This window comes from Marmota monax, unplaced genomic scaffold (assembly GCF_021218885.2).
Source record: "Marmota monax isolate L192 unplaced genomic scaffold, Marmota_monax_Labrador192_F-V1.1 WCK01_AAM20220418_F8-fsc00057, whole genome shotgun sequence".
Classification (NCBI taxonomy): Eukaryota; Metazoa; Chordata; class Mammalia; order Rodentia; family Sciuridae; genus Marmota; species Marmota monax.
In genome coordinates, this window is record NW_026693933.1 from 3,256,900 (window position 1) to 3,269,752 (window position 12,853).

Below are 12,853 nucleotides of genomic sequence, written 5' to 3' on the forward strand. Positions count from 1 at the left end.
TTTTATTCTTTCGCTTATTTTCTTCCTCTCATTTGTCCCCTCTTCATCCCTTCTTTTAAATCGTTCACATTCTTGCGTTCATTCTTTCATTGAAACAAGGCCAGGTGCTTAATTTTAAAATCTCATTCAAAATGGTGCCACGTCATCCGCCGGGTCCAAGAATCGAAAGGCGCTGTCATATTTCTCCCTGCCAACGTGGATCTCTTGGAGCCCCACCCTCGGCTCCTCACCTGCTCCGGGGGAAATGACATGGAGGCCACAAGCTCTGGCCTCCGACTCCCTCCCCAACGGCCCCCGCCCCTCTCTTCCTAGCCCAGGACCGCCCCTCCCCTCCCGGATCCCGGCTGGCAGAGCGCATTTATTTGCATATTTCTACCTTTGTTCCCAGCCAGCAGCCAATCAGAGCGCGGGGCGAGGCGGGGGAGCTGGGCGGGACTCCGGCTCCCGCTGGAGCTGCGGCGGCCGCAGGTTCCACAGCGGGTCTGTGCAGCCGCGGGCGTGCCGGGCACTGCAGCCCCAGTCCCTAGCCCCCAGCCCGCGTTGGCGCTGCCGTGTAGCCTCGGCCAGGCCCTCAAGTCAAGGACAAAGAGGCTTCCCGGAAGGCCCCGCTACAGTGGCATTTACCTGAAGCTGCCGGCAAACACAGGCTCCAAGATGGTTTGCGGGGGCTTCGCGTGTTCCAAGAACTGCCTGTGCGCCCTCAACCTGCTCTACACGGTAAGTATCCCGAGCCGGCCTGGGTGCTTTGCACCTGCTTGGGCGCCTCTGGTCTTCCCTGTCTGGCCACAGACTCGTTCGCTTCGTCCCAGCCACCCCCCCCACTTCCCGTCTTCCCACGCTCTGCGCGCCCCCGGCCTAACCATCAGTCCCTGATCGGGACCTGGAGCCGGCGCATGTCGCAGTCTCTTCCTTTGGCTCATTGTGAAGCCGCGGTCTTTCAGGCTAGCTGGCCGCGTTTCTGCCACATTGCTCCACCCCGCCCCCTCACCCACCGCCTTGTTTTTCAGGCATTTAACCAGACCTCCCCATTTTCTCATCCTGATTCCTTTTGCCGCTAGCTCCTGGCTTCCGAACCCATATGGAACGGGTTTGGAGACGGGAGAGCACCCGGGGTCTGAGGACAGTTTTGCTGAATGGCGTGGTCTGAAACTGACTGGGGGCGTACAGATAGTGTACCTCTATGTTAGCTCTGCGTGCTCTTGTAATTTGAATTGAGGCCACCGAGTAGGTTCTGAGGATATGCGCAGCTTCCGAAGTTTGGTGCTTACATAAAGGGCTGTCTTTTTGTAAATGTTATTGCCAGTTTTGCTCATACTTGATGGTTTTTCCATGTGTTCCCCACCCCTCCCCCGCTTATCAATATCCTAACTCCATTTTAAGAGAAGTCCTCCAGTAAATAAGATAGCCTCCACCCAAGTCGTTTCTTCTCTGCCAACCATCGTAGGCCTCATAGTTTTAACGCTGCAAGCTATCTTTGTGATTTTTGAGGCGCAATTTTGGACTGACAAGAGGATGACAAGTTGACGTTTATTGCATGCGTATCATATCCTAGGTTTCATACACGATATTTGTTCGACTTCCTGACAACCATTCGAGGTAAGGGGATTTGTCTAAATTGTATACACAAGGTAACAGACCAAAAAAGGTTTTAATAAGTTTTCATAGCTGGTAAGTGGTGAATCAGAAAAGAGACCTATGCTGTGGAATCCAGATCTTTCTATAGGCTCTCTCTACTGGGTGAAACTTCCTCTTCTGTCATCATCCCTCCATCATATCTTGCTCCTTTCTATAAATACACCTGGTGCTTTGCAACACCCACCCTGAAAACAAACCCAGCTCCCCTGCATTAGCAGAGAGCTAGGCATCTGTGCAAGCTTAGGTTACGTCCTTGGAATAGAGAGGCTGTCTTGTGGTCACCAACACAGAGGTTGGGTCATTTTACCATTTTTTCCCCCTGTGAACATGATGGCAAAGCTTGGAAGGCAGGGCAAAAACAGGCATAGAGTATGCTTTTCTAGCTAGTTAGTAGGGATCTCCTCAACATAGTTCTTACTTGTCTTGAGGAAAAAAATACTAGAACATCTGGTGGTTCAGCTGCTTGTAATTGTGGATACATGTCAATTTTTTTTTTTTGTCAAAATCTACCTGTTTCACCTGAGGCATGCCTATCATTATTTGTTAAATAAATGCTGATGAACACTTAAGATATTTTCTTTTATTAGCATGAATGGTCTGCTTAGAACTTTACATTCTATTTTGTGTTCTTATTTGTTTTTTCCTCCTGTTGATGCTTCCCCCTGCTCACCAGACATTTACTCTTACAGTGTCTGATTGTACACAGTAGAATGTCTACAGAGTCTATGTAATGTTTATACATACACAGACACACACACACATATATATATATATATATATATATATACATACACATACACATATATATGCATGCAAGTTATTTTTAAATCAAGTTCTATTGCTTTTTTAAGATATATCATTTCTAATTGTATTTATAGCATATCAGGACAGTAGGGAGATAGAAAGTTTTAAAAAGGAATCTATTAAGACTAATATCTATTCTAAATTATTTTCCTCCAAAGCATATTCTGTTTATTTAATAGCTATGTGGTAAAACTTAATTGGACCCTGGTACCAAAAAAATTAATTGGAAATTCATGGGAATATAAAAATGGTTTGTCCTTTTAAACCCTAGACTTTTTAGATAGACAAAGGGACATTTCTTAAAATGAATTAGTGGCCACTTCTTATGCTTTTGGGAATAGTCTAAAATAACTTTGGCAATTTAAATTGGAGATGAATGACAGGCAAAGTTATACTAGATCTTAAATAGATGTGGGAAATATTCTATAGCTATTATTTAGATTCTGTATCTGCCCTGGTCTCTCTCTCAACATTTTAACATGAAAAAAATGTGAGGTGGGTGGATGTAGGGTTGAACTTGGGGACTTGGAAGGCATTTATTTATAAAACATGAATAAAAGAGTCTTTTGTAGGTTCTAATCCTACCTTGGTCTCTGCCTCTAAAATATGTTCAAAGCTGCAGGATTAGGTTGGAGGTCATTTCTAAAAGAATTAGTAAAACCAGGATTGCTTATGGGAATGGCAGGTGTAAAGACCGTGACCTATCTAGGGCATCATTCCTTGTGTGGAAGCGCTTTTCTGAGGAACTAAGGACTCTACAACTGGACTCTGGATTCTCAGGTAGGCTTCTGATGAAACTGAGATTAGTGCTAGATTCATGATTAGCCCAGAAACATGTCACTAGAACATGGTGGAAGGAACATCCCCAAACTTGTCTTGGATACTTGATGACTATGAGAAAGTTTAATGGGTGATTTTTTTTAATTGTTTTTTTTCTGTCTTAGTTATTATTATTAAAGGAGATCCCTAGTAGTGAACAACCATAAGTTATTGTGGTATATGTAAATAATTTATAAGTATAGAATAAAAAGTGAAAGTTACAGTCTCTTAATCCATCTTCATGGTGTTGTCAGGGAAAGTGACTTGCTTCAAAACTTCCAATATTTTTTTTTTTTTTTTGAGAATTTTAATATTTATTTATTTTTTTAGTTTTCAGCAGACACAACATCTTTGTTTGTATGTGGTGCTGAGGATCGAACCCTGGACACACGCATGCCAGGCGAGTGTGCTACCGCTTGAGCTACATCCCCACCCCAAAAAACTTCCAATATTTAAAGATGATTAAAGTTTCTTCATTCAACAAATATTGTTTGAGTGCCTACTGTATGACAGGCTTTATTTCCTGACTGGAAACACAGCAGCAAATCAAACAGGGCTTTAAAATCAATATGTTTTTATGAAGCCTCTTTTTTGAGGGATGGGTTACTAGGGATCTAACTCAGAGGTGCTTTACCACTGAGCTACATCCTCAGCTCATTTTTTATTTTTTATTGTGAGACAGGGTCTCACTAAGTTGCTGAAGCTGGCCTTGAACTTATGATTCTCCTGTCTTAGCCTCCTGAGCCATGGGGGTTTACAGGTGTGTGCCACTGAGGTTGGCCAAACCTCTTGTGCATATGAGGTCAAGAACTATATTTAGTCTATAAACATTTGCCTACTGTGTGTACTGTACTAAAAATTGTGGGAAATAAATACATACAAACATGAATGCTTGTTTGGAAAAGACAACATCTAGTTGAAGAAATTGTGTGTAAGGGTTTAGGTGCCATGAAATTTAGGAATGGGGAAGGTCTTTGTGGGAGGGGAATAAAGGTGTGATTGAATTGGGAAAATATAGAATTTAGTGTGTAATTTCTTTGAAATTATTTAGGATATAAATAAAACATGTTTGGGAAAATGATTTATTTTAATAGTATGTTTTTATATGAATATTTTAGATTGGAAATATTTTGACAAATAGTAGAAAAGAACTTTTAAAAATATACATAGTGACTTATTGGGAAAATATGAAATGTATTAAAATATGTAATATTTTAAGTTTTTTTTTTTTTTTTTTTTTGGTTGTTGTTTTTTTGTTATTTTCTCCTGGTGTTGGATGGAGATCAAACCCAGGGCCTTGCACATGCTAGGCAAGTGCTTTACCATTGAACTACATCCACTGCCCTATATTTTGAAGTTTTATAGTACAACTCCTTGTACTTCTTAACCTGAGAATAAAGATCTATTTTTTTTTTTTTTAAATGAAAGAAAGAAAAGTAGTTGGGTAGCTGACTTTGTTAAATGGAACCAAATTGAAAGTATGACCACAAATGTGTTTAGTGTGTTGGGACCTTTAAGAGTTGAACTGACGGATGGTTCATATATATGTATGTGTATATTATACACATACATATCTACACACACACATACACATTTGTAAGAAGTATATATGTAAAATGTATGTGAAAAAAATATAAATACTAATGGGTTAATATATATGGGTTTTAATTAAGACTGTAAGGAATAAGCCAGTTGCAGAGGCACATATTTGTAATCCTAGTGGCTCAGGGAAGCTGAGTCAGGAGAATGGCAAATTCAAGGCCCAGCCTAGGCATCTTAGCAAGACCCTGTCTCAAAATAAAAACAACTAAAAAGACTGAGGATGTAGTTCAGTAATAAATTGCCTGTAGGTTCAGTCCTCAGTTCTGCCCCCCCAAAAAGAAGAACCCAAAGAACAAATAACTCATGATCTTAAAATCACGAAGGAAATTTCAGAAGTTTATTTTTGTGTGTTCATTCTTCTAACATCATTCCAAGTTTGTCTCTTTTTCCCCCTAAATATTTGATTATTTTGAAAAAATTCTCACGTAACATCAAAAATTATACTAATTTAAGGCCGGGCACAGAGGCACAAGCCTGTAATCCCAGTGGCTCCGGAGGCTGAGGCAGGAGGATCCTGAGTTCAAATCCAGCCTTAGCAAAAGCGAGGCACTGAGCAACTCAGTGAGACTCTGTCTCTAAATAAAATACAAAATAGCCCTGAAGATGTGGCTCCGTGGTTAAGTGACCCTGATTTCAATCCTTGATACTTCCCCCCCCCCCCAATTTTATCAATTCTGAGACACGTTGATTTACATTTTAACATTTCTGAAATTGAGATGCATTTTATAATAGATACAGTGTGCCATGTTTTCCAGATTAAAAAAAAAAAAGACTAATTTATGGAGAGAAAAATCATCAGATTTATAAAGAAAACTCAACTTTTCTAATTCTACCCCTTAGACTTAGGTAGAATTAGAAAATTATTTTATTTCATCTTCAGTTTCTTCATTTATAAATCAGTAATATTTTCTATTCTTCCCTCTTGCAGTTGCAGTCAAAGTAAGATGTATATAAATGCTTTGGATATATTACAGAAATAAAATGAGTTGTTACAGGTTCTGGTGGAAAAAGGTGAATTATTTTACATTTCCTAATTATAAATCAGCATGCTACAATAAAAAGATTTTCAAACTATTGGGATTTTTTTTTTTTTTTTTTTTTTTTTGGTACTGGGGATTGAATTCAGGGGCACTGAACCACTGAGCCACATCCCCAGCCCCATTTTGTATTTTATTTAGAGACAGCGTCTCATTGAGTTGCTGAGCACCTCATTTTTGCTGAGGCTAGCTTTGAGCTCATGATCCTCCTCCCTCAGCCTCCTGAGCCACTGGGGTTACAGGCATATGCCCCCAAGATCTAAATTTTTTCTTTTTTCTTTCTTTTTTTTTTTATGGTGCTGGGGATTGTGTATGCAAAGCAAGCACTCTACCAACTGAGCTATATCTCCAGCCCTCTGGGGTTTTAAACACATTCAGGCTTCAGTTAAGTCAATGGACTCTAGAAAGGAAAAAAGTTCATATCCTCAAAATGAAATAAATCTTTTAGTTCTAAGAAAAAAATTATTAAGGTGTGGGAAGTATAAATTTGGAATTGCAAGGTTTACATTTTAGACTTAGTTTTGTGCATTTTTTTTTTTTTCCTGAGTCCTAATGTGGTCACTAGAATGCTGGAGATTTGTAATTTTTGTTCAGTCATAACTCAAATGAAGAAATACTAGTACTTCAGCCAAAGAAAAAAAATGTACTTACTGCAGTTGCTTTCAAATTATTGCATTTGACATTTTTAAAAGTTCTGGCCATTTAAAAAATTATTCTAGTTTAATATTTTAATGTAATTAGATTCGTAGCATTATCTCTGTCATTCAAACTACTGGATGAATGAATTTAATTGGTTCTGAATATTTACTTGCATTTTAAGTAAAAATGATTCACTACTTACAGAAGGTGGAATTTTCAGAGGATATCATTATGTTGATATTTATAATCTGGTTTTGTGCCAAATATATTCCTAAAATTTTCCACCTTATGATTTAAAAAATACAGTAACAAAAATGTCCTATTCATGCCATTTTTCATTTAAAATGAGCTTACTGACATTCACAAATTTTAACTACAAAATTATTAAAGACATTTCCAAAGAAAGAAATAATTAATTTTGGGGAAAATTCAGCCCATTGTTGAAAAGTGAGGTTTGAACATCTTATTGTCCTAATGTAAGTCACCATGGGTGTCATCATTTCAAACACATTTGAGTTTTTGGTGAAGGCAGGTTGGGTCTGATCCATATTCCTTCTTACATTGAGCTGAATTCACATACAAACCATTTTACCACACTGTAAAAGAAATAATCCAAATCCACTTTTAAAAACGTATGAAAACCAGAGGAGAACAAGTTCTTTAGCAGGCCATTTGAGATTTTTCACCACCCTCTGACCTCCTATGTACATTGCTTTATGCTTGGATTGGCAATACAATTGTGCCCTTTCCTACCTGTTTTTGCTAATACTAGGCTCTTCTCTGTCTTTGGAAAGTTATTCAATAAAGCCTGCTCTATCAGGAAGGAATCTTTATTTTATTTTATTTTTTTGGTACCAGGGATTTGACCCAGGGGTATTTTATGACTGAGCCACATCCCCAACTCTTTATTTGTTTTACTTTTGAGAGAGGGTCTTGCTGAATTGCTTAGGATCTTGCTAAGTTGCTGGGGCTGCCTTTGAACTTGTGATCCTCCTGCTTCAGTGTTCAGAATCTCTGGGATTATATGTACCACTATACCTTGCAGAAATATTTATTTTCAAATTTTCTCTCTGTTCTCTTAATACTTGAGTGCTGTCCCAGAACAGTTTGGGGAGACAGAGGGCATGCAATTTTTCTTTTTCATGTTTCTTTAACTACTTGTGGATTACAGTAAGAGCTGAGAACTTCTGTCGTCAGATTTTCTTTTACTCTGTCGTTGCTGTTGATTTACCAGTGCTGTGTATTGTAGACAGCTGTGTTCTTGTCCTCTCAGTGAGACCATTATTTTCTGGTTGACATAAAGCATAGCTTTCTCTGTGATCTATATACTCCCTCTTTTTGCATTATTAAGCCTGTAGTTATTTTTTTAAATATATATTTTTTTTAGTTATAGAGGGACACAATACTTTTATTTGTTTTTATTTTTATGTGGTGCTGGGGATTGAACCCAGTGCCTCATGCACGCTAGGCAAGCACTCTACCATTGAGCCACAACCCAGGCCCCAAACCTGTGGTTATTTTTATTTTGGGGTAACACAGAATTGTTTTCTAAATACTTTGCAAGTCAAATTTACAGAATTGGTTGCTCCTTTTCCAGCTGTTCTTTCTCACATCAGGAAAACTTCTGGAAAACTGTATCTTATTCTTTTTAGCCCACTGTGATCAAAGTTAAATCCAGGGCTGGGAATGTAGCTCTGTGGTAGAGTTCTTGCCTATCATGTGCGAGATTTGAGGTCCATCTCTTGCACTGGGAGTGGGGTGGGGTGGGGTGGTGTTAAATCCAGAAGCATAGTCAATCATTTATTTATTTATTGTTTGCTTCTGGGTTATCAAACCCAGGGTCTCCTACATTCTAGTCAGGCTCTCTATGCTGAGCTACACCCCTAACCCATGGCCTGATGTTTTAAAGCATGTAAGTTAGCAGTAGATTAAAAATTAATATTAAGTAGGAATCCTTTTTTTTTTTTAATCCACTGTAGAATCTAATTTTTCTTGAATTACTTTTTTGTTCCGTTGTTGGACAACCTTTTAAACACTTCTGAGAGTTTTCTGTAGCCTTTCACATGAACAAATCTATTCCAGTAAAGTTATAAATTATACCATAATTTTTTTGGCAGGGGTTCTTTATATTGTGAGTCTAATATGAATATGTTATAAGATGAACCTAAGTCATTTTCTTTTATTCTTTCCAATCATAAATACTAATTGAGCAACAACAGCTGGAAACAAAACAAACCAAGATGCCCTTTATGGAGCTTAATTATATAGGGGCAGACAGATTATAAGTAAATAAGTAAATTATACATCATAAAAAAGTGTCCTGGAGAAAAATGAAGCAGAATGTAGGGAATGAACATGGTGGGGCAGTGGAGTTGGTGGGGGAGAAGGGATATAGAGTTTTACCTATAATGGTTACAGTTGGCTCTCTTGGGAAGACCACATTGGAAGAAAGGTTTGAAGGAGGTGAAGGATAAATGTCTTGAGAAAGTGTTTCAGGTAGAGGGACCAGCCTTTGAAAAAAACCCTGATGGAGAAGTATTCCTAGTGTGAAGAGTCAGGTGTGGCTGGAACACCAATCCGAAGTACAGTGGTAGAACTGAGGTCAGAGAAATTAAGGGACCTGGAATATAAATGGTCTGGAGGGTAGTATAAGGACTTGAGCTTGTATACCAAACAAAAAGGGGCACCATTGGTATGTTTGGCCTGAGGGTTGATGATTATCTATCTATCTAATTCTCATAGAAGGGATTGAACTCAGGGGTTCTTTATCATTGTTCTACATCCTCATTTTTTAAAAAATTTTATTTTGAAGTAGTATCTCAGTAAATTGCCCAGGCTGGCTTTGAACTTGAGATCCTCCTGCCTTACTTCCTGAGTCGCTGGAATTATGTGCCACTGTGCCTGGCTATGATTTTTATGTAAAAGATTGTCTGCTCTTTTATTGAGAATTGTATTCAAGAGCCTGGGCTGAAGCAGTACAACTAATTAGAAGGATATTGATGTAATTTAGGCCTGAGATGATGGAGACTTGGACCAGTATGGTAGTAATGAAAGTGAAAGAAATAGATTCTGTATCTTTCTTTAGGGTGAGGTCAACAATATTTCCTGATGGATTGGAAATGGAGTGTGAGAGAGAGGGATGAGTTACAGATTACACGTAATTATGACCTAAGCAACTGGCAGGATAGATACACCATAAACTGGGCCGGGGAAGGCTATCAGTTAAGTAGGATTTGGGATGAAAATCAGGGGTTTAATATTAGATTTTTTGCCAATAGGTACCCAAGTGGAGAGGTCAGGTGGCACAGACTAAGAACATTGGTGTTCAGGTGAGAGGGCTGTCAGGAGATTTAAATGCAGAGAGCTGTCAGCATAGAGAATGTTATTTACAGAGTTGAGATTGAATTAAACCAACAATTTAGTGAGGTTATATAGAAAAGGGCAGCCATGGATTGAAGCAGTGACATTCGTCCATTAAGTGGTCTAGGAGACAAAGCAGATTCTGCAAAGGAGTGGAGAAAGGAATTGTTGGTCAGGTAGGAGGAAAACCTGGTAGGGTTTGGCATCCTAGACACCAAATGCAAACTGAGTTACGAAGGTGGTATTGAACATGCGTGTCAAGTGCTGCTGCTGAGATGAGGACCAAAACTTAATTCTTGAATTTAGCAATGAAGTCATTGGAAAGAGCAGGTACCCCTTTTATTTTTCTTGAGATACCTATAAGCCTGTCAACAGTAAGGACTGTGTCCCAATCATTCTCGCTTTCCTTTGTGCACAGCACAGCCATGGCACATGGTTGGCATTTAGTTAATTGAATGCAGGGATCAGTGCAGGGTTGTCCTGCCTGTAACTTCACTTCTTGTCATTTAGAACTAACTGCTGCAAAGAAGGAAGGGTAGGGTGGGATAGGAACTTTCTTGCCAGCTGTGAGTGCCATTGCAAACTAATTAACCTTGGAGAATGACAAGTCAGGATCCCTCACTTTCAGTTCCCTTTATGTAATTTCTTTTCAAGAGTTACAATATGCTCTGTATTTTCTGGCTAGTAAAAATAAAAGCAATGGCACTATGGAGAACCATAAGGAAGAAAAATATGTGCAAGAACACTTTGGGGTTTTTCTATGATTTAAAGAATGAAAGCAATGGAAGAACTGAGGTTTTGGCTTTCACACTATTTAGCAATATCTGGATTATTTATAGAGTTTTCACATTTCCATCCAGATGTTTGGCATCATAGAAACACATGCTTGATCTCTGAATTGCTTTTTTATTTTTCCACATTTAATAATTTAGGAAAGAGTTTAGTTTTCAAACGTGTTTACTCATAAATGGTGAAGCATCTGGAGGAAGGTGGTCTGGGACTCTTCTTCCCATGTCAGTGGATGCTGCATTACATTTCGGTGGTGTAGTTCTCCTGTATCTTAATAATGACCTAAATTTTCTTGCCTTATACTACCAATGTAACTTCTCTCTTACTTTATTGCTAGAAAAACATTTTTGAATAATTACAACATCTAATCCAGTGTTTTGAAATATTTTAAGTTTTTTTTTTTTAGCAATTTACTTACTCTAGTAGAACTTTTGTGCTCAGAAAAATGTTAACTGTTTAAGAAACATTCAAATCTGATTTTTCATCTTATTTTTGAAATGTGGATATTTGATCAAAGAATGAAAATCACTTTTATAGGTTATGTATTATGAAGAATAATCTGGGACATTATCAGACTGAATTTCTTCCCCCCAAGTATTGTATAGGCTGGTGAATAAACATTTGCCCATCCTTAAAGTATAATGAGCCATATCTAGAACTTTTTCATTCAGCAGTGTATCTTGAGTATCTCTTCAGTACTAGGCACATAGCCAGGTGCTAGGAATATAAGATCAATATGTGCCTTGATTGAATGGCACTTAACATGTAGAGGGCCCCTTAAAGGAATTCAACGAATGGGGGTGGGGATTAATGACTAATGAATTACCTCTAGGAGTCATCCAGGCCTTTCACATGCTGGAATTTAAGAGCCTAGGTAGACTTTATCCTAAAACAAGAAACAAAGGGTAGCCAGCCCAGGAATGACCTAGTTGGATTGGCTTTAAACAAAGACCACCATGTGAGTGTTTTAAGTTTATTTGCTATTGCTAAAACAGAACACCACAGACTGGATAATTTATAAAGAAAATAAATTTATTCCTCACAGTTCTGAAGGTTGGAAAACTCAGGATTGAGGGGCTGCATCTGGTGAGGGTCTTCTTGCTGCATCATAATATGGAGGAAGGTATCACATGGCAAGAGAGTGGGTATATACAAACTCAGGTCCATTCTCTTCTTAAAAAATTCCTTCCTTCCTTCCGTACTGGGGATTGAATTCAGGGGTGCTCTACCATTGAGTTATATCCCTAGTCTTTTTTAAATTTTAGGACAGGGTCTTACTAAACCTTGCTGAGGTTTACCTTGAACTTTAGCTCTTCCTGCCTCAGAGTCCCAAACCCTGACACTTGGCTGTTATAAAGCTTCTAATCCCCTCCTCAAGGCCCCCCACCCTCAAGAATTCATCTAACTCTAATAACCTCCCCAAATCTCCACTTACAGATATCACCAAAACATGGATTTGAGGATCCTGTTTCTAACGTTTCAAGTTTTTGGAGGACACATTCAAGACAGCAATAGGAACATTTCAGTTGCAAGAATAGCTGCCCAGCTATACCACTGCTTAAAATGGCCAAGTTCATTGTTTCCATTGAGAAATAGGTGAGGAGGTGGGCAACCCCCAGGCAAGGTACACAACCCAAGCATGCTGTCAGGTACCTAGTCTCCATCTGTTTTTCTGTCCAGTCCTATTTGGCATGTGCCTTTCTTAGGCACCAGAATTTGTTCATGCCAGAAGAAAGATGATGCTCTAAAATGCTTTTCCTTCTGAGGTTTTGTCTTGCTGGGGAGCGGGGCAGATTTATTGAGGTGTTATTGACCATGTAGACTTAAAGTGTAGCATTTGGTAAGTTTTGGTATATTTGTGCGTCTGTGACCCCATCACCAAATTCAAGACCTTAAACATTTTCATTACCCACAGAAATCTCCCCATCTTTTTTGTAATTCCTCTCTTCTCTCAACCTCAATTCCAAATCTGTAGATAACTACTGACCTACTCAGCAGTAAAATTTAGGATGGAGGTAAAGTTAGTAAGCCAAGGGAGTGTGTTTGGAGAAAAAATATGGCCTAGGATGTTACTGTGGCTCATTAACACCTTTTTTTTTTTTTTTTTTTTTTTTTGATTTTGGATCAAGAAGCTTTAGAGAGCTCTTCTATAAACATTTTTAAAAAGG

At 38.7% G+C, this 12,853-nt stretch overlaps 1 protein-coding gene across 1 annotated transcript in view; it reads left to right on the forward strand.

Annotated features, from left to right (window-relative positions):
- The first annotated feature begins 435 nt into the window (after positions 1-435).
- Tspan13 (tetraspanin 13) overlaps positions 436-12,853 on the forward strand; it is a 30,896-nt gene continuing 18,478 nt past the window's right edge. Inside the window, exon 1 of the mRNA XM_046463648.2 lies at positions 436-717. Coding sequence (XP_046319604.1) covers positions 655-717 — 63 coding nt within the window. The 5' untranslated portion in view covers positions 436-654. The remainder of the gene's footprint in view (positions 718-12,853) is intronic.